Genomic DNA, 22,042 nt, shown 5'->3' with positions numbered 1-22,042 from the left:
TTTCTACACAAAAAAACATGTATATATTTTCTGTATGTAAAGAATTTTAACAGGAGACACTTTATGGTTTAATTAAAATATGTGATTATCCACTTTATTTGTTGTTGCGCATGAGTGTTCTACGCTGACATTGGAGCAGTAGTTCAGGGTTAGGTTCAAGAGAAAATACATATTTTGCAAATATTAGAATGCTGTTTTCAAGTAGAATGAAGATTTTAATTCAAAAGCTTCAGTCAAATTAAATATTTCACACATAAAATTGTAATATTGAGAAAAAAGTCATGCAAGATCTCTAAGAACAAAAAAATCTTAATGGAAAAGATTGCATTTTTTTAAATTAAATTTTACTGGTTGTGTATTTTTACGAGAAATTGTATCCAGAGGTTTTCGTAGCTCAATTGTAGATTTTGCTTACATTTTAATTCATGTTTTTGTTTAATTGGCAGTCATTTGAAAAAAAAAAATCACCAAAATTGGTCATTCCAACTGCTGTATATTGATTTTATTTATTATTGCTAGTATTATTTTATTAGATATTATATAACATATAGTTATACTATTATTTTATTTATTGATTTCATTTTAGGATTGGCCCATCTGCTTCATACTTCTGTAGATGCTGGTTCAAATCGGCCTCGCCCGTGTTGTGTTTTCATTCATGTGCCTGTGCAACTGTACGGTACGGAGGGTTCATCTCACGTCCCAAAAACATGCTTCTTCGTGACCGCCTTTTTTTTTTTTTTTTTTTGCACATCCATTTCCTGTCGCACGGCAAGCTCGTTGCCTTCCAACGAGTTACCGTACCAGCAGTTACATCAGTCTTTTGTTTACTAACTTCGTCTTTGCCGTTCGGAATGCCACTTGTGTTCTAGGCAAGCCACGCCCCACGGTCGCGGTGGGACACGCCCACTACAACATGATTGGATCTTGCATCCCGGGAAGGAATGCTAATAAAAACGAGGTGACCGTTCCAAAGTTAGGTGACATTTGTACAAAATAAAATTAAAAAATGATGATATATATGGTTTTGTTTTTAGGCTATTTTGGTCTTATCCTGGGATATTTTATTTCAATGCAGTAGGACCCCTCCTACCGGAAGGTCCTGCAGCCAATGACGTTGAAGGTGGGCGTGCCCTGCTTAGTACACGAGTGCGATTCCTCCTAGCTTACGAGCTCCCTCTCAGTCCGATCTACCTCCCTCCTTCCCGTCGCGTGGAGTCTTCCATTTAATTGTGTCATAGGTCAGAGTGGAGTAAGTGGCATTACTGAGCGTGGAGTGAGAATGTCGGCTAACGGGCCCGCTGGAGTTGACTGCACGGACACGAGAGCAGGCGACGGGCAACGGTCAGTTTCAATATCAAGCCGGCTAGCCACCGCTCACTGTTGTCACTAAAAAAAAAAAAACAAGCAAAAAAAACAACAACAAAAAAAAACCACGTTGGTTAATAGTCATAAACCCTCGCTCTAATTTACTCTTATTGTTGTTGTTTAAAAAAAATTGTAAAGTTGTGTATTTTGTACCAGGACCGAGACCATGGATGTGGATGCCCAGCAGGCTCAGTCGCACAGCTACAGATACAGTCTCCAATTCCCCTCCATAGGGCAATGTATCATCATCAACAACAAGAACTTTGACAGGAGGACAGGTATCTTATCTATCTATCTATCTATCTATCTATCTATCTATCTATCTATATCTATCTATCTATCTATCTATCTATCTATCTATCTATCTATCTATCTGTCTGTCTGTCTGTCTGTCTGTCTATCTATTTATTTTTATTCACCCATCTCGTATTAATTGCAGTTGATCTATCTATCTATCTATCTATCTATCTATCTATCTATCTATCTATCTATCTATCTATCTATCTATCTATCTATCTATCTATCTATCTATCTATCTATTTTTATTCACCCATCTTGTATTAATTGCAGTTGATCTATCTATCTATCTATCTATCTATCTATCTATCTATCTATCTATCTATCTATCTATCTATCTATCTATCTATCTATCTATCTATCTATCTATCTATCTATCTATCTATTATCTATCTATCTATCTATCTATCTATCTATTTTTATTCACCCATCTCGTATTAATTGCAATTGATCTATCTATCTATCTATCTATCTATCTATCTATCTATCTATCTATCTATCTATCTATCTATCTATCTATCTATCTATCTATCTATCTATCCGATATCATAGCTACCAAGAGATTTGTTTAATATTACAAGGAAATGGGAAAAAGTTATCTTCCAAAAATAATTGTGCAATTTGACGTGCCTCTGAATGACTCCGCTCACTCTTGTCCGTGAGGAAATGAGCACGACCGCAAATTGGTTAGCGTGCGGGCAGGCATGGTCACATGGAGCCGCGTTTTTTTTTTTTTTTTTTTTTTTTACAAGTTCTTCTTCCACTTTTTTGCCTTTGAACGAGTCAAAAAGTGAGAATTAGTATTTGTGGAGGTCATCCCAACGTCGGCGTCTTGCCTTTGCAGGCATGAATCAGCGCAACGGCACCGACGTTGACGCGGCGAACGCCGTGAAAGTCTTCACCAAGTTGGGTTACAAGTGCAAAGTTTACAATGACCAGACAGTGGTGCAGATGAAGCAGCTTCTGACTGCAGGTGAGTACACAAAGCCACGCCCATGCAAACGCTCACGTTATGCAACGTGTGGTACATACGAACAATCAAATAATAAAGGTAATCATGTCACTTCAAATCATCTCTTCGTTTGGGGGTCGGTTTTTCTTTTTATTTCAGATCCATAATCGTCTTGTTCCTTGACATTACATTATTTTCAAAGGGGAAAAAAAGCATTTCATCAAACATCCATCTATCCATTTTCTTAGCCGCTTATCCTCACAATAGGTAGTGGTACTACATCACTAAGGAAATTATTATTATTGTACAGTGTCTAAAATATGCCCAACAATAAAATATATTTTAAACTACCTTGGAATTTAAAGAAATGCAAGTTATTAAGATACTTTTCATGGGAACTTATCCCCCCTCCTTTTTTTGTGCCGCTTATCCTCACGAGGGTCACGGGAGTGCCAGAGTCTATCAAATATCCATTCATCCATCCATTTTCTTTCTCGCTTATCCTCACGAGGATCGCGGGGAGTGCCGGAGCCTATCCCAGCTGTCAACGGGCAAGAGGCGGGTGGGATACACCCTGAACTGGTCGCCAGCCAATCGCAGGGCACATAGAGACAAACAGCCGCACTCACAATCACACCTATTGTCATGTTGGATGTTTTTTGGGAGGTAGGGGGGAAAACCGGAGTGCCCGGAGAAAACCCACGCAGGCACGGGGAGAACATGCAAACACTCCACACAGGCGCCTCCGGGATTGAACCCGGTTCCTCAGAACTGTGAGGCCAACACTTTCCCACCCGCCCAAATTCTGTTCTTACATTATTTATGACAAATGCTTGTATTGAACATCCACAACTTTTGGTATTTACAGTACTGTAGTAGTGGTAGTTACCTTAACCCGTGTTGACAGTTTCATCATAAAATACATGCAAACTCCACGCAGGCGGGGCCCAGGATTGAACCCTGGACCTCAGAACTGTGAGGCCAACGCTTTTCCATTGAACCACTGTGCCACTAGGAACACATATATTAATTTGAATTAACCATATTAAAAAAAAATACATCTGAGCACTGTATCAGAGCATAGCTTTTCACAGAGGATAAAAATATGTTTATGTGGATATTTTTTTTGTCTGTATGGATGTGTTGCTGCACTATTTGTGTTCAAATATTCGTTAGTGGGTAATAACAATGCAACATTATTGCTATTCATTAGGCCATCAAATAATTTTTCGCATTAAGATTGCAGATTTTTTTAAAGGCAGTTCGCTAGTTGTTTCAAATCCACATAATTGTCTTTGTTTTATAGAAAAATAAAATACATCCATTGGGATGTTGGACGATTGATTAGCATATTGGCCTCACAGTTCAGAAAAGGCGGGTTCAAGTGCGGCCTCGCGTGTGTGGAATTTGCATGTTCTCGGCTTCCCTGCCTTGACCCTTGTGAGGATAAGTGATATGGAAAAAAAAAGAAACTATCTGGGATTAACCAACCCCCCCCCAAAAAAAAAAATGTTTAGTGCAATAGTAGTCTACTCCTAGACTTGAAATGATTTGTTTCTTTATTAATGTTGCATTTCTATAACCGTTCCGCAGTGTCCAAGGAGGATCACACCGGCTGCGCGTCACTGGTGTGCGTGTTGCTGAGTCACGGCGACGAAGGCGTCTTCTTCGGCACCGACGGCTCCGTGGAGCTCAAGCACCTCACCTCGCTTTTCCGCGGGGATCGCTGCAAAACCCTGGTGGGCAAGCCCAAACTCTTCTTCATACAGGTACGAGCGCTCTTTTGCTACTTAATGGAAATGAAGTTGCCCTTTCAAGGTATCTAAGCCACATATAAAAACAGGAAGCGATACTGTCACCTTGGAGCATATAGCGAGATTATTTCCTGTTCTGTGGTTGAGCAGCACTCAAACATAGCATTTTTTATTATTATTAATGTTTAGAGGGCAGAACGGTGGATCAGATGGTATAAAGCGTTGGCCTCAAACCCGGACCCGCCTGTGTGGAGTTTGCAAGTTCTCTCCGGGCACTCCGTTTTCCTCCCACATCCCAAAAACACGCGACATTAATCGGACACTCTAAATTGACCCTAGGTGTGGTTTTGTTTGTCTCTATGTGCCCTGCGATTGGCTGACGTACCCCGCCTCCTGCCCGTTGACAGCCGGGATAGGCTCCAGCACTCCCCTGTGAGGATAAACGGCTAAGAAAATGGAGAGATGGGTGGGTGTTTAGAGGAATAATTTTCTCATCCTTTTGCACTACTACAAGAAAAAAAAATGAAAAGTCTTATGTATAGTTTCTGCATAATGCAAGGAAAATTTTACAAAAATATATAGTGATAAAAAGCATGGTTGCGCAGCTGTAACGCGTTGGGCTCACAGTTCTGAGGACCCAGGTCTGAGCGCTCCCCCGTGCTGAAAAGTCTCCATCCCAAAAAATACACGCAACATTAATTGGACACTCTAAATTGCCCCTAGGTGTGATTGTGAGCGCGGCTGTTCGTCTCCATGTGCCCTGCGATTGGCTGGCGACCAGTTCGGGGTGTACCCCGCCTCCTGCCGTTGACACGTGGGATAGGCTCCGGCACTCCCCGCGACCCTCGTGAGGATAAGCAGCTAAGGAAATGGATGGATGGGTATTGTGATAAATTAGTATTATACTGCTACGTGGTGGACAAGGTTCTCAACTGGGAGGCACAGCACACTGATATGGATTGCAGCATTAAGTTATGATGCACAAACAATTAAATTCTTTACATTCTATTTCATTATTTTGTTACTGTCCTAAAATATATCACACAGTACTATTTTCCTAATTTAAAAAAACACTAAACTATTTTTGTTTGCATGGGCTGGAACAGATTAATGGCACTTCCATGTATTTCAGTGCAGAAAGATGATTTCAGTGACGGGTGTTTTGAGTTTCGAGCATGGCCGCGGAATGAATTCGATGCGTATCCCGAGGCACCGCTCTGTGGTCATTGTCGCAATTTTGCGTCCGTCCCCCTTATGGACGGCGAAGGCGTGCAGAGGCACCGAGCTGGACGCCGGCATCGAAACAGACAGCGCTGACGACGGCGTCACCAGGATCCCCGTCGAGGCGGACTTCCTCTACGCCTACTCCACTGCACCAGGTCTCCTTTTTTTTTTTTTTTTTAACTCCCACTCCTGATCACAGTCATAATTATCACAGCATTTTTCTTAATAAGCAAAATTTGTTTTTTTCCAAAATGTGAAAGTTTTTAATGTTATGATAATAAAATAAAAAGTCGTATTTTCCGACTTTTTGTATTTTTTTTCTCCCTCCAGGTTACTACTCGTGGAGGAACACCATGACGGGCTCGTGGTTCGTCCAATCGCTGTGCGAGATGCTGAGCGCGCACGGCCACGCGCTGGAGCTGCAGCACATCCTGACCCGCGTCAACCACAAGGTGGCGCTGGAGTTCGAGTCGGTGTCGACGGCGCCGGGCTTCGACGCCAAGAAGCAGATCCCGTGCATCGTGTCCATGCTGACCAAGGAGATGTACTTTGTACCTTGACCACTTCCTTTTTTTTTTCCCTAAAATCTTTTCAGCTGGCAGCCATTTCGATAAGCGTTATTATTGCGTTTTTTGTTCAGCGTTTTGTGATAAATGCTCACTTTATTGGGAATTTTGTAGTATGTTTTTTTGTTGTTTACACAATTCAGGGACGTATGACGCCACTAGTGTGCACCAAACATGTACAGGCTCGGACAAAAGCAGCTATCAACTTTGCAAAAGATTAATTTTGATTCACACAGCACCCTCATTTTCCTTTCTGATGGTCTTCCATCCTTCCTTCTTTCCGACCTTCCTTTCTTCCTTCTTTCAATTTATCTGTCCCCTCCTTTCTTACGATCAATCCATCCTTCGTCCTTGCGTAGCCCCTTCTTCTTTCCTAAATTCCATTCTTCCTTCATCTCTCCTTTCTTTCCTTCCTTCGTTCCTTCAACCGCTCTTCCTCCCTTTCATCCATCCCTCCTCCGTTCCTTGCATAACATCCTTGCATCCTCCTTCACTGCCTTCCATCCTTCCTTCCTTCTTTCCCAGTACCTTTCATATCCTTCCCTCCTTTCATTACGCTGATGCTTCCTTTCTTTCCTCACATGCCAATCACATGTCCTCCCATTCTTCCTTCAATTTTTTTCCTACCTTCCTTTCCCACCTTCCTTCCTTCCTGCCTTCTTTGCATACCACCCGTGGTTCCCTCTATTTCCCATCCTTCCTTCCTCCCATCCATCCATCCATCCATCATCCTGCCTTGCACAGCAATCTGTTTCTTGCCTTCCATCCTTCTTCAATTTTCCCTCTTTCTTTCTCTCTCTCTCCTTCTTTCCTTCTTATCATCCTTCCTTTCATACCATTGCAGGCACCTTCATCTCTCCTTTCTTTCCTTCCTCCGTTCCTTCAACCGCTCTTCCTCCCTTTCATCCATCCCTTCTCCGTTCCTCACATAACTTCCTTGCATCCTCCTTCACTGCCTTCCACCCTTCCTTCCTTTTTCGCAGTACCTTTCATATCCTTCCCTCGCTGATGCTTCCTTTCTTTCCTCGCATATTAATCATGCATCCTTCCATTCTTAATTTTTTTCCAACCTTCCATTCCCACCTTCTTCCTGCCTTCTATGCATACTTCCCATCCTTCCTTCCTCCCATCCATCCATCCATCCATCCTGCCTTGCACAACAATCCCCATTTCTTGCCTTCCATCCTTCAATTTCCCTCTCTCTCCGCTCTCCTTCTTATCATCCTTCCTTTCATACCATCGCAGCCACCTTCCTTCCCATCCTTCCTTAAATCCGTTTCAATTTGCAAAGACTCTGCCTACTTTTATCCCGCTGTGTGCATTTGGCCCACCACAGCATTCGATGTTCAAATCTAAAAACAAAACTGAACAGGCCCAAATATATTTAACACACAGAATGTTGGTACAGGTTGGGGGAAAAAAACCTTAAATTTCACTTAATTGGAACATCTGCATCAGTTGCACATGAATGCGTTAAACGTCTTAAACTGACGCACATTATTTTGATTAGTTTCGAGGAAAAGAGGCGAAAATCGCAGGTTTACCACATTTCAATCGTGTGCAACTGAAACGGAAGGATTTTTTTTTTCCAGTGCAATACATGATGATATTAATGTATCATAAAAATAAGGCAATCCAAGCTGTGATTTATGTTTTCACGCACAATCAGCTTTGTTGTGACATTGTCAAAACAAATCTTAAATTGAAAAAGATTTTCGCAAAAGGTCATTCAATACTTTGCTGCAAAGATTTCAGTTGAATCTTTTTCATTATTTCTGGTGTTTGATGATGTCATTAAATCTTATTTGACTGGACTGACTATGTTTTTTGATACAATTGGAAACTTTTTTGTTTACGGTGATGTGCTTCAAAATAAAAGTGTACTTCAGAAAAAAAAATGTGACTTATTCCTACAGGCGGACACAGGATGGTGTTGGGGCAGTAATATGACAATGTAATAATAATTGACAATCGATAAGTATTAATTGGTGAGTGTGTGTTTGTGTTATAATTCTCCAACATATTGAGGAACAAAATGTTTAAAATACAATTTTGATGATTCAACAAATGTGTGTGGTTCTTTTTTGGGGGAGGGGTCCAAAAAACTACTCCAGTGATGAAGACATTTGTCAAATATATTTTTTTCATTTAAATCAATTGAAAGTCTGTCGTGCTATGGTGGGTTGTTATGGTTTTTTAAATTTGTATTTGTAGATTTTTTTGTTTTCTCCCCAATACCAGCAATAATGCTTCTTCCCACAATTTCTTGAATTAATTAAGGTCATCATGTTTGTCAATGTAACGTAGGGCAGACATCCGAGCAAAATTTAAATCTCAGCATCTGCTGGAAATCGTACGAGTTGGAGGTGATCGGGGTGGGTAGGCGTTCCTGTGACGGTTTGTTTCTATGCGACTGTAGAAGTTCTGAATTCCCAGCGCAACATGAATGCACCATAGAGAACCAAACGAGGTCGGTTAGCAACCGTTAGCTGTCAGCAGCCATCGCATCAGGATGGAGGTGACACGCAAAAGTAAGTCTGCATTTCGTCGTATTCACCTCCCGCTTGTCGAGGTATTTATTAGACGTGTGTAGCTTCAAAAATAATCGAGCCCGCGACTCCCCCCGGCTGCCCTCGTTAGCGCTAGCTTGCGTGTTCTACGTGTGTGTAGCACCTTAGCCCCGCTAAGCTAACGCGACAAAACTCTCCGTTTGTATTTTATTTTGGCTTTATATTTTTCATGTTCAGCTTTTAAAGACAGTTTAAACTTGGTGTACGCCGCGATAGAGGAGGCGGACTTTCTCGCCATCGATGGAGAGTTTTCAGGTAGGACAACAATTGGAATAAAAGTCGACCAGTGAGTGTGGATGTGAGACGTTTACGTGTTGCCCAGGGATCAGCGACGGACCCAGCGTCAGTGCGCTCACCAACGGGCTGGACACCCCGGAGGAACGCTACGCCAAGCTTAAAAAGGTGGGCAAAGGTGACATTCGCAGTAGAACCCCTCCAAATTCCTTCACAGGCAGCTTTAGTGACGTGACTCATTGTCCTTTACACGGTTAAAAGTACAACAGCATTTAAATACCGAGCGCAAGAGACAATTCCAAAACAAATAGCAATAAAAGACAGCTTATTAGTTATTAAAAGGATGTGTAGTTCAAGTAAAATATATAAAAAGAGCATTTTAATAGGGCACAACGGTTAAATTGAATCATTTTTTTAAAAAACCGGCTTTTAAAAAGTATTCACTCTTGAGGCGGAACTAAATTTGGGTTTATAGTCCAGTATCTTTTCTTTAATGTATTGAGAACCTAAACCATTCAGTGATTTATAGTAGTGAAATTCCCAAGTCTACTCTGTATTTGAATAGGATCCAGCGCAAAGACTTTATAATATTTCAAGTAATACGCTCCGATCTCTTTGGATTCGGTTGATATCCGAGATGCAGTCTGATCTAAGTGCTTCTTTCTCCGTCCCCAAGCATTCCATGGATTTTCTACTCTTCCAGTTCGGGCTCTGTACCTTCAGATATGACGAGAAAGATTCAAAGTAAGTGTTTGCCTAATAGTGACGAATAGAAATACTGTGAACCCTTCGCTGATGCGCATGAATCCATCATTTTATTTTTCTTTCGGAATCTAACCACCGGCATTCATTCTTTAACGATGACCTCTTTGGAGGGTCACCATTGGCACACGAAAATTTTTAGCCATTGTAACTTGTGTGTAATAATCCTCAAGATCATCTGTTTATGTGGATAAACTTTTTCCCTGGATTTTCTCTGGGTAGTCCAGTTTCCTCCCACATGCTAAACACACGTGGCAGGTTGATTGAAGACTGTAAATTGGCCATAGGTGTGATTGCGAGTGCGAATGGTTATGTCTCTGTGTGCCCTGCGATTGGCTGGCGACCGCCTCATTGTGTACCCCGCTCCCTGCCCAACGAGAGCTGGGATAGGCTCCAGCACTCCCGCGACCCTTGTGACGATAAGCGGCTCAGAAAATTAATGAATGGATGGAATTAATGAAATTTTTGTCATACAAGTGTGGAAAGAAATGAACCTCTCACTCTCTCTTGCAGGTACATCACAAAGACTTTTAATTTTTATATATTTCCCAAACCTCTCAACCGGACGTCCCCTGACATCAAATTTGTCTGTCAGGTAATTTTGCTTTTTTTTTTTTTATCCTTTAGAATTTCAAAATGGCGAAACTTGAAATTACCACTTTGTATTTATTTATTCTGGGTTTTTTTTTTTTTTTAATGATTTTTAGAGTTCCAGTATTGACTTCCTGGCCAGCCAAGGCTTTGACTTCAACAAGGTCTTCTGTCACGGTGAGTGAAACGGAGGTCGAGCCACGCCAGGTTTAAGCGTCTTTGTGGACACCTGTGCAAAAACGGCAGCATCTTTGACGCGGTGGTCCAAAAAATTTGCCACGTTACAGGATTATTGAAAATGGAAAGTTTTGAGCCGAGCTATGTGCTTCCAAACTTCAAATATTTTGCCCGGGTCGCCTTGCCTCGCAGATACAACCCCACATAAGAAAAAAATTGAAGTACTTTGGTTGGCTGATCGGTGCAGTCAGACGACTTTTCCGTTTGAATTTTCTCTCAGGGGTTCAGTCACTTTTGTTGCCAGCCCTTTCGACATTAGCCTTGGGTTGCAATCACGTGATTAAAAGCGCTACCTTATTCGGATCGCCGCCATTTCTGCAGACAAGCTAGGCGATATCACCATAGCAACGCGCACAGACCCGTGTGTAAGCGGCGAGCGGCAGATGTTTTCCGCCAACTTTAATTCACTCGATGATGTCACCAAAGTGAGATATGTACAGAAGATCGAACTCTGTGAAGATATTGATCTGTATACTCCCCACGACGACGTACTTTCAAAGGATCCGAAATACTTCCCTGAAGTAGAATATCCGGACATAATAAACTAACCTTGTACTACAGATGTGCTTTTGCACCGGAGACCAGACAAAAAAATGGAAAAGCGTGGACGCGTACATTTTTTTTTTTTCGTTTCCGGATGGGTGCAACCACTTTCCCGCAAGACATTTTTAGGAGACAAAATCTTGATTCTTGGCAAGGTGAGTTTAATATCAGTATCTGTCATTTTCAATATCATTAATATCAATCCCAGACCCGCCTGTGTGGAGTTTGGATGTTCCTCCCGTGCCTGCGTGGGTTTCCTCCGGGTACTCCGCTTTCCTCCCACATCCCAAAAACACGCAACATTAATTGGACACTCTAAATTGCCCCTAGGTGTGGTTGTGAGGGCGGCTGTTTGTCTCGATGTGCCCTGCGATTGGCTGGCAACCAGTTCAGGGTGTACCCCAGCTCCTGGCTGTTGACAGCTGGGATAGCCTCCAGCACTCCCAGTGACCCTTGTGAGGATAAGCGGCAAGGAAGATGGATGGATGGATGGATGGATGCATGGATATTTGATAGCTTAAGAGTCAAAACGTGGTCTATTAACAACATAGTGCCTAAATAACTTTTATCACTGTCAAAATGTACATTGTTTTTTGTTGCTACTTTTTTCTTTTTGTTTTGAAGAACGCGCCAATGCGTCGGTTGTTTCACTTCCTTAATTGGTATTCCCCTGTCTTTATTTCACTTTAAAATATGCAATTTTTTTTTGCATTGTTTAAATTTTCTGTTACGCAAGGTTGTCTTACTTCCTGTTTTGCTTGTATGAGGTGTTAAATGATACAAGCTCACCATTATCGGAATACAAATGGAAGAATGCAACACAAAAATGTCCCAATGTCTCTGTTTCCGCGATTTCCACATCTGAAGACGCAACAAAAATCTGGCATGATTTACTCGAGTCAGACCGACGATCACGATGGCGGCTGACTGCTTGTCTGCAACAATGGCGGTCAAGTACCCGAATGAACAAGCGTGACGTCACGTGCAATCCACCCTATTAGCTGTGTGTTGAGATATTTTGAGGGGACAGCAAATTTACTGTTATAAAAATTAAATCAATCAATTCCGCCCCCCTGAAAAATTTATTAAAAAAAAATCTGATTTGATTTTGAGTCGGTACCGCCCAGTCCTAAAATCGTGTGTTTTGAAAATCAACAGGAATCCCTTACCTGAACCACGAGGAGGAGGCCCAGCTGAGAGAGCAGAGTGAGGAACGGCGAAGCCAGCAGGCTAACGGGGTCGGAACGCCGTCCTTCATCTCGCCGTCCTCCTCCAAGGGCCCCGCCCACGTGCCCGACGAGCACAAGGTCTTCATCAACAAAGTGGTGTACGTCTTTGACAAAATGGCCGCCGGAGAGGAGGACTCGTTTTGGCGTAAACGGTGCTTTTGACGTTTGCCAACGCAGGGAGAAAGTGGAGGCACTGTTTTCGAGCTCGGAAAAGACCCTCGACCTGGAGCCGTGCACTGGGTAAGACCTGGTACACGCACGCGCACGAGTTTTTCACATTTTAAATGATTATAGATCGGTTACAAAACCCACACATGATGATAACGAATTAGGGAGATAACAGTTTTGATCATACTGTGTGGTTTCCTTCCGTAATCTTAACAAAGAACTTCACACACACAAATATTCTATCATCATTGGTCTAGAATCTTGTCCTGCAAAACAAAATTCACATTATCAATCCATCCATCCATTTTCTTAGCCGGCTATCCTCACAAGGGTCCCCGGGGAGTGCTGGAGCCTATCCCAGCTGTCAACGGGCAGGAGGCAGGGCACACCCTGAATTGGTTGCCAGCCAATCGTAATGCACATGGAGATAAATAGCCGCACTCACAATCACACCTAGGGGCAATTTAGAGTGTCCAATTGATGTTGTAGAACATGCAAACTCCACACAGGGAGGGCTGGGATCGAACCCAGGACCTGAGAACTGTGAGGCCAACGCTTTCTAGCTGAGCCCTCCGTGCCACCACTGGTGAAATCATTTACATAAAATGTAAAAATCAGTTTTTAGTTTTAGCCGCTTCCTTCTTCCTCAGTCAGGTCACTTCTTGATGAACTACATTCTGTTTCATGTCAAAATTCACAAATCATGACCAGTCAATTCTCCACACATGAAGTTGTTGTTTTTTTTTTTTTGTCAGAAATATTGAACGTTTTTGGTATTTAAAATTGTCGGCCGGACCCTTTTCAGACGCCTTCTTTGGGACACCACCACAGACTAAAGCAGGGGTGTCAAACTTATTTTTGACGCGGGCCACATTGGGGTTACAGTTTCCCTCAGAAGGCTGTTATTACTGAAACCATAAAAATCTTTCATCACCTCATGATATTTATACATCAAATTTATGAACTACTTTTGGAATCAGAAATCAAGGGTAATGTTTTTCCCAACTATTGTTGATGTTTGGTGACACAAAAATGTTTGCAATGTCTCAATGTTATCATTTATGATAGAGGATTTGAAATCTTTGTTCAGATTTTAACAACAATCATGGAAGTTGACACACATTATTGCCTTCCGGGCCATAGAAAATCATTAGGTGGGCCGGATATGGCCCCCGGGCCTTGAGTTTGACACCTGTGGACTAAAGGATAATCTAAAACGTAAGGCGTTTGTCACCCTTTGGGAAAAATCGGTACAAAAGAAGCCCGATCATCTTTGTCTCTAATTTGAGAGTTGGACGAGCCTGATGGGATACATGTTGGTAGTTCACCATCATATACATACTTCTAATTTTCTTTTCTTTTTTTTTTGTTCTAGGTTCCAGAGGAAGTTGATATACCAGACACTAAACTGGAAGTGAGTGTGTCTTGTCATGTTTGTGTTGCTTCGTTTGTTTGAAAGTATTAATTTGTCTTTTGTTTTCAACTGGCAGGTTTCCAAAGGGCCTGCACGTGGAAACCATGGAAATAGACAAGGTAGAAATGAAATGTCCGCAAGTCATCATTTAAATATGATTTTAAATAGTGCAAAATGCGAAAAGAAGAATGTTTTATTCCACAACTTTGGAAAATGTATATTTTTGTATAAATTACACATTGTTTTAATCTTTTTTTAAATCTCTCTTTTCATAAAATGTAAAAATTATGTTTTTCAACATTTTTATACCAAATTGAGGCAATTTATCAATATTTCAACTTTTGTGAAAAACGGTTTCCCAAATTGTCTTGCTTATCTGCTTTGTTATGGTAACTACTTTGGCCTGATTAGGCAACAAAATGCTTTACAGTTGTTAGTACAGTGGGAAGTTTTTGTGATTAATTCAGTCCAAATAGTCTAAAACTGAATGATGCAAAAAGTGAAGCAATATTTCCCATCGGAAATGATGGAAATCCAATGAATCGGTTCCTTATACACAAAAATGTGTTTTTGTATCAAGAATGACCACAGTTCAACTTATAGAAAAGTATGCGCAATAAATATGGATGTACACATGAACATTAAATGTCACTTTCACTGTTGAAGACACTTTATGGTGAAGATGAGATATTGTTTGGAAGGGAACTAAGCCCTTTTAATACTTTTATACAAGTTCTTTCTCAAGTTGCCTGTGTGATTTATTGAACAGAATAATAAAAAAAAAAAAACAACTCAAAATGCTTCAGGGGAACGTGCAGTGTGTGTTCAGTTACCCGTGTACGAAATGTGGGAGAAGATTTCGGCGAAACAATCCTGTCAAAGTGAAGCAGACGAAATGAGGGTATACGGAAACTGACGTCCAGTCATCAAACATCGGAATAAAATAAACAATTTGCATTTGCGATTCAATTTCAACTTGCTCTTTTTCATGTTTACTTTCCATTTCTACTGCAGTCCGTGTTGGCATGAAAGTGGTCTGTGGTCAGTGAATTTGCTGGTTGTTGCCGCTTACGGGTGCGTTTGTTTCACCTGTTCATTATGTTTTTTGTTTTGTTTTTTTACATATAGAAGGAGCGCTTCATCCAGGTCAGTAAGGTGGATGAGGAGGAGAGGAAGAAGAGGGAACAGCAGAAACTGGAGAAGGAGCAGGTGGGTACAAATGTGTCCTTAGGAATGATTGGCATGGCTATTGCTCTAAATGTGTATTTATTTATTTATTCGTTTGAACTCCACCAGGGGGAGCTAAACGACGCCGTGGGCTTCTCCCGGGTCATCCACGCCATCTCCAAGTCTGTGAGTCAAATCTTTTCTTTCTGGAAGTATGCCTTAATGATTCAAAGATTGGTCACAATGAGGATGAAATGTGTCTGCAAGGGTAAACTGGTGGTGGGCCACAACATGCTGCTGGACGTGATGCACACTATCCACCAGTTCTACTGTCCTCTGCCTGAGGTATGCTCAGCTTTTGTGGGGTTGGAGGTCATCTTCCTATCATTTCTGAATTATTTAACGCCACCTTCTCTTTTCACGCGCTCCCTCTTTGCAGGAGCTGCAAGATTTTAAAGAGGTCACCATGTGTGTTTTCCCAAGGTGGGTTTATTATCCTCACCATGTCCACACACACACACAAAAAAAAAATGCTTATTCTGTGTCTGGAGTTGAATGATTTGTGTCTTCTCGCAGGCTTTTGGATACAAAGTTGATGGCATCCACTCAGCCCTTTAAGGTGAATTCTTGCCTTCCGGACTGGGTAACAGCTGCAAAATGTGTTAAATATGAAAAAAGGATAGATTTGATTGTTTTAAGATATTTGGATTTATTTCTCACCATATCCAGTAATCCGTCACTATATCGTGTGTCACTTATCACGGATTCACTGCATCGGGATATTTATTTATGTTTTTTAAATAACTATCGTTCAGTTACCCATCTACACATCTCTGGTGGTTACCATTATTGTCTCCATGATATTAACGCGGCAGCAATAACTCTTAATGTACGTACGTGACAGGATCTGATTAACAACACGTCTCTGGCCGAGCTGGAGAAGCAGCTGAACGAAGGCCCCTTCAAGGCTCCCCGAATCGGTGGGCGTACACACGCAAATGGGCGCGCACCCCACACACACAAACATCCTCACCCGAATTTTTCCCCCCCGTCAGAGGCGGCCGAAGGCTTTCCCAGCTACAACACGGCCAAGGAGCAGCTGCACGAGGCCGGCTACGACGCCTACATCACCGGACGCTGCTTCATCTCCATGGCCAACTTCCTGGGTAGTTTGCCACAAAGTTGCTCTCAACCAATCCAAATCACTTTTTTTTTTTTTTTCATGACTCCCGTTTGTTTTGGGGGGGATTTTTAGGCTCCTTCCTGACCCCGCCCAAAGCCTACGTGTCGGCTCGCTCCAAACTCATCGAGCCTTTTTATAACAAGTGAGTAATGGTGGTTATCTGCGGTGCTCTATTTCGGATTTGTCGCCGCGCTGCTCCTCCATTTTTGTATTCTGCACCGTTTGTTTGATTCTAGACTTTTCCTGATGAGGATAATAGACATCCCCTACCTCAATATCACAGGACCGGACTGTGAGTATTGCAACAGATTGGACTGTTTATAGAGGCGCATTTATTAGACTGCCAATTCAGACTCAAAACAGACATACAACATTTCCTTCTTCTAGTAGATAACTCCGATAATAAATTCTCGGATGTGCCATCATTTTGGACAGATAATCAGTCGCCTTGACCCCAATAAACACCTCCATGGTAGACTTAATTCTCAAAATAGCACGTTTGTACTGTTTAAAACCTGATTGTTTTTTTTTTTTTTTGTTTTTTTTTCAGAAAATGCATTTGCATATCAGAATAAAGACGTCCCCTATAATAAACGGCGTAGTTACAATGATGAAGTAAACTTTGCTGTTGGTTAAAAAAAATTTTTTTAACAATCTCTGGCTTAGCTGTGGAAAACCGTACGACAAATATAAATATTTTGATTGTAATAAAAACTAAAATGCCGACTGTAATATTTAATAGTATTTAGGCAACCAAAATATAGTGAAGCGTGTATTTCAATGAAAGCAATGAAGGGTTTGATATATCAAATAGAGTACAACCTCGGTTCTCGACAATTCGTTCCAGAAGGAGGTTCGAGAAGTGATTTGTTCGAAATCCAAATCAATATTTCCCATTACAATTAATGGAAAAAGAAATAATGTGTTCCAGATTAAAAAAAAAAAAAAAGATAGGCTTTTTAAAGCATGTTTTTTCGGGGGCGTTCAAGTACTGGATTTTCATTCGAAATTAGAAGCAAGAAAAATCTCTAAATTTTTGTTCGAACTCCGATTTGCTCGAGAACGGGGACGTTCGAGAACCAAATATTTACTGTGATACTTTACATACCCTCCCACTGGCGCTGTGGTAAACAATTTGGTCTAGTAAATGTTAAAATTCTCAGACTGTACATACACAGCTAAAGTATCATTACACAAAGTTACAAAATAATAATCGTTCATAAAGACAAACAAAGGAATAACAATTGAAGGGACCCGTCTTTGAATGTGAAAAAACAAAAAGGGTAAAATGCCATTCTGCTGACGTTTTATATTTGTTTGTGCTTTGCACTCATCGTCTTTGTTGTTCCAGTGCAACCGAGGAGAGACAACGTCCTCTACGTCACCTTCCCCAAAGAATGGAAGACCAGTGACCTCTACCAGCTCTTTAGTGCCTTCGGTACATGCCAACCCATCAACGTGATCAATTGCGCTAAGAACTCTCAGCGTGTCACTCAAGGTCATTCCTGCCCCGTGTCCGCTCAGGAAACATTCAGGTCTCGTGGATGGATGACACGTCCGCCTTCGTGTCCCTCAGCCAAACGGACCAGGTGCAGATAGCCATGAACACCAGCCGCTACGCCGAGAGCTACCGGATCCAGACGTACGCGGAGTACGTCCAGGGGAAGCAGCAGCAGAAGGACAAGCTGACTCCCGCTTCCAAGTCCTGGACGGAAGACGGCTGGGTGAAGCCTCACTACGCCGCTTCTGCCGCTTCCGGCGCGTTCGGATACCCCAGGTACCGCGCTTCTGCTCTCGGGGTTACCCACATGCGTGATTTCATGATTTTGTATATTAATAATGTAATATTCCTTCTTTTCCAACAAAAGGCTTCATTAATTGTAGTAGTACACATATAGTAAGTAAGGAAGTTCCCAATCCTCCCTTTTACTAAAGCCAAATAATTAATGTACAGTATTTTGTTTCAGTTTCCTCTATGCGGACAAAACGCTTAGTAATTACGAGGGCCGATATTGTTATATGGATTTTTTTTTTTTTTTTATGCTATTGTAATTTCAGGGAATTAATTTTGGGTCCGATAATTGCAATAAATAGCAATTACAGGCAGAACACAGGATATACGGAGCGGAAAGAAATTGAGTCATATGACATCCAATCCATTTTCTCCACCGCTTATCCTCATGAGGGTCCCAGCTGTCCTCGGGCAGGAGGCGGGGTGCACCCTGAACTGGTTGCCGGCCAATCGCAGGGCACATCGAGACACATATAAACACAAAAAATATTCACTATCACACCTAGGGGCAATTTAGGGTGTCCAATTAATGTTGCACGTTTTTGGGATGTGGGAGGAAACCCGCGCAGGCAAACTCCACACAGGCGGGTCCGGGATTGAACCCGTGACCTCAGAACTGTGAGGCCAAAGTTTTACCAGCTGATCCACCGTACCCCTTCTCATATGAGAATGTTTAAAAAAAAAAATAAAAAAAAATTGATAAAAGGGCCCTAGAAATTAGTAGTGGTACGGATTAAAACTGTATGAACGGTCCATAATGTGAGACTACACTGGTGACCTTTTTACTGGAGCCAGTTGAATAGCATATTTTTACTTTTTTTATAATGTACAGTATGCAGACAAAATGCTTTTGTAAAAAGTAATAGCACGTATTAAGAAAACACTTTCTTTACTAGAGTCAAATCAGTCGCATATTTCACAAAATGCTGTAATTTCCTGTATCCCAACAAACAGTTTATTTGGTTCTAGTAAGTGACATTGTATACTAGCGTCACACTGAAACTACAAATATGCTTAATAATTAATTTCCATGCGGTGGCTATCTCATTTGGTTCGCTCATTGTTTCATAGTAGTGGTGGTGTTCGTAGGAGTACGCATTAATGCATCAGGTCCACTGCCGCCGTCGCAGGGTTCCGAGGAAGCGCAGCGGCAGTCCCATCCAGGCGGAGGACGGGAGCGCGGAGGGCGCCGACGGCTGGAGTCGCTACTCGTACTCGGACGGCGCGGGAAGCAAGAGGATGAAAACTGACGGTGGGCTTTTTTTTTTTTCTTGGTCCACTCTGTCACCCCCCCCCACACACACACACTTCAAGACGCTAGCCTGTTAGCATGCTACACAGCGTCTCACGAGATGTTCTCATTTTATGGAATACATTCCCATTTGCGGGAAATACAATAACTATCAAATGTATACCCTGGAAAAACACGAGAGTTAATCCTACAAACAGAGGTCGAGTACGAGTGAGATACTGATAAAAGTTGTTCTGATTTGCCATAGAAGTTGTGGAGAGCAAGACTTCCGAGGGGTGGCTCAAGAGCACGTAAGTCAGCTTTATCGGCGCTGTCACGTCTGACGCCGTTTTGAGAGTTGCTCTCACCGGACCCCGCAGGGACGCCGGCGAGTCCTCCGGGTCGAGTCCCGTCCCCGAGGAGGACGGTCCCGGAGGCGCCGATTCGGAAAAGGACGCCGAGGGGACGCTCGGCTGGCAGCAGGCCGCTGCGGCCGTGCCGCCCGCGCGGAAAACGCAGAAGAACAACAACAACAAGAAGAAGAAATCTGACGGTGCGTCCATGTTGAGCACAAGACATACGGGAAGATGGGATTTTGTCCAAAGTTGTGATGGGGAAAATTCTTCTTAAATTCTGAAAAAATAAGTCTGGATCGTCTATCCTATAGGGTCCTTTGAATTGCGGTGGGGTTTTTAGAGCTGCTATGAGCAACGCTTTTCTTGGAGAGCTACATATTTGTTTTACGTGCCACTTGGTGCGAAATGTCTGATAGCTACTGCTCTAAACGATTGCTTTCGCAATGAAAGTAGTTTATTAATTTGATCATCAATGAAATGTGACACCTCTAATTCGATTATTAGAGATAAATCTCAAAGTGAAAAATGAAGCCCCTGGGACATTATAAACTTAACTACAAAGGGACTCTATCTATCTATCTATCTATCTATCTATCTATCTATCTATCTATCTATCTATCTATCTATCTATCTATCTATCTATCTATCTATCTATCTATCTATCTATCTATCTATCTATCTATCTATCTATCTATCTATCTATCTATCTATCTATCTATCTATCTATCCATCCATCCATCCATCCATCCACGCATAATAACACCCAAGACAAAAATACTACCTGCAGTTTACATGCTCGCTCTCTCTGTATTACATTTGCAAGAATAAAGTTGGCATATCACGAGGAAAAAAAATAACTATATTACCATGAGGAAAAATACATGTTGTGCAATTCCAAAACATAATTCATAAATTTACTAAAATAAAATCTTACTGAAGGAAAAAAAAAATGTAAACAGGGAAGAAAACGTCATTTTACTAGAATAACAGAATATTTGGAGTAAAAAAAAAAATTTAAAATTGGAATTCTCCTGGAATAAAACTACAATATCGTGGGATTTAAATGTGTTTTTACATCATCATACAGTCATCCCGATTTTACAATAGTTTTGCAAAAAATAATTCATTCTCTCTCTCTCTCTGTGTATGTATATATATATATATATTCTCAAATTGATGGATGAGTCAGGAGAGAACGGGATTCTAACAAAGAACAAAATTGGCTGATCATTTGGATCAGAACGTTTGTTTTCTTATTAGTAAATGTATATTTAATGTACATATTTTGATTTTCATACAACTTAATGTTGAAATACTATGTTATACAAAGTTTTTTATTTAATGAGAACATTATTTAATGAGAACATTCAAAAACTCAGAATATTACATTTTGTCTTTTGATTACCATATTTTTGTTCATTTTTAAGATTACAAATGTGCTTTCTTTTATTGAAATTATTTTAATGTTTCCATATACACTTGTTCATAATTGAATAAGAGATTATTGGCACAAAAAAAAAATCATCATTAAAAGTCGTAACTTTAATGGTCAATAAATAACTTTCTACACCTGTCCTCACATCTGAAATAAATCCATCTTTTATTTGTTGACTGAAGCAAATGAATTATAAATTGTTTTTTTTTTTTTTTGCTTCCCCCCCCGTCGCCGGCGCAGCAGCTGTGTCGTCGCTGTTTGAGGTTCCCGAGGTGTGGTAGCGACAAAGCCGGGAGAACCTCGGGCCTCTCCCTCGGAACAACTCGGCATCAGCGTCAGCTCGCAGGTGCGGACCAGCACACAACACGCCAGAAGCCATATTGCCGGTTCTTCTTTTTCCCGCTCTTAAAACACACTTCACGTCGAAATCGAAACTGTTCTTTTATACACGCGACAATACTTGAATGGAGCCGGCGTGGGCGCCTCCATTTTTAATCGTGTTAGCTAAGTTGCCGTCGGGCCAACGTGTAGTTTACGACATCAGGGTTCAGCGTAATGTCTATTTAAAAAGCTGTCCATTTTATTTTAAAACTAATGTTATGGGATGTTTTTGTTTTATCGTGCAGATACAGAAACACTATCAGCAAAGCATAATGTGATAATTTATTACGCCGCCGATTCGAACCCTTCTGGAGGTGCTTTCTGTGTGTTGGTGTTGTTTTTTTTGTACAGACGGTTGTTTTGTAGCAGTATGGAAAATGTGTCAAAACCGAGATAAATATTTACATTGTTTTTTTTTTTGTATGAGGTTCAAAATCCTTCAATATTTCCTTGAAAAAAGGGCAGGGAGATGAAGAAAAAAATTAAAGAATTTTCTTACTGTCACTGCCTGCTATTTTCTTTAGCATGTTTTTGGGGTGCTCAATGCGTCGATCGCGAGGCAGTCTTGGTCGATCGCGGGACGGCGTC

The 22,042-nt window shown here is 41.4% G+C and overlaps 2 protein-coding genes across 4 annotated transcripts; both read left to right on the top strand.

The window, feature by feature from the left end:
- Positions 1-1,097: 1,097 nt before the first annotated feature.
- casp3a (caspase 3, apoptosis-related cysteine peptidase a) lies at positions 1,098-8,187 on the top strand. Its single transcript, XM_061828933.1, has 6 exons — positions 1,098-1,344; positions 1,507-1,646; positions 2,510-2,638; positions 4,211-4,386; positions 5,639-5,750; positions 5,926-8,187. The coding sequence occupies exons 1-6, from the start codon at positions 1,283-1,285 to the stop codon at positions 6,153-6,155; spliced, it is 849 nt and encodes a 282-aa protein (XP_061684917.1). The 5' UTR covers positions 1,098-1,282; the 3' UTR covers positions 6,156-8,187.
- A 331-nt stretch (positions 8,188-8,518) lies between these two features.
- Positions 8,519-21,958, top strand: parn (poly(A)-specific ribonuclease (deadenylation nuclease)). Of its 3 annotated transcripts, none has more exons than XM_061828930.1 (25): positions 8,519-8,692; positions 8,909-8,986; positions 9,054-9,133; positions 9,642-9,709; positions 10,241-10,322; positions 10,435-10,495; positions 12,257-12,425; positions 12,505-12,567; positions 13,871-13,909; positions 13,986-14,028; positions 15,038-15,118; positions 15,206-15,262; positions 15,344-15,421; positions 15,516-15,559; positions 15,653-15,695; positions 15,981-16,056; positions 16,132-16,242; positions 16,332-16,401; positions 16,496-16,551; positions 17,611-17,697; positions 17,784-18,036; positions 19,182-19,303; positions 19,554-19,593; positions 19,663-19,835; positions 21,314-21,958. In XM_061828930.1, exons 1-25 carry the CDS (start codon positions 8,674-8,676, stop codon positions 21,352-21,354), a joined length of 2,034 nt encoding a protein of 677 aa, XP_061684914.1. In that variant the 5' UTR covers positions 8,519-8,673; the 3' UTR covers positions 21,355-21,958. The 3 variants fall into 3 exon arrangements, with proteins under 3 accessions (XP_061684914.1, XP_061684913.1, XP_061684912.1); XM_061828929.1 differs by having other exon boundaries at positions 19,551-19,593; positions 21,317-21,958; XM_061828928.1 differs by having other exon boundaries at positions 8,520-8,692; positions 19,551-19,593.
- The last annotated feature ends 84 nt before the right edge of the window (positions 21,959-22,042 follow it).

This window comes from Syngnathoides biaculeatus, chromosome 9 (genome assembly GCF_019802595.1).
Source record: "Syngnathoides biaculeatus isolate LvHL_M chromosome 9, ASM1980259v1, whole genome shotgun sequence".
Taxonomy (NCBI): domain Eukaryota; kingdom Metazoa; phylum Chordata; class Actinopteri; order Syngnathiformes; family Syngnathidae; genus Syngnathoides; species Syngnathoides biaculeatus.
This window is presented reverse-complemented; position numbering and strand designations above follow the sequence as displayed.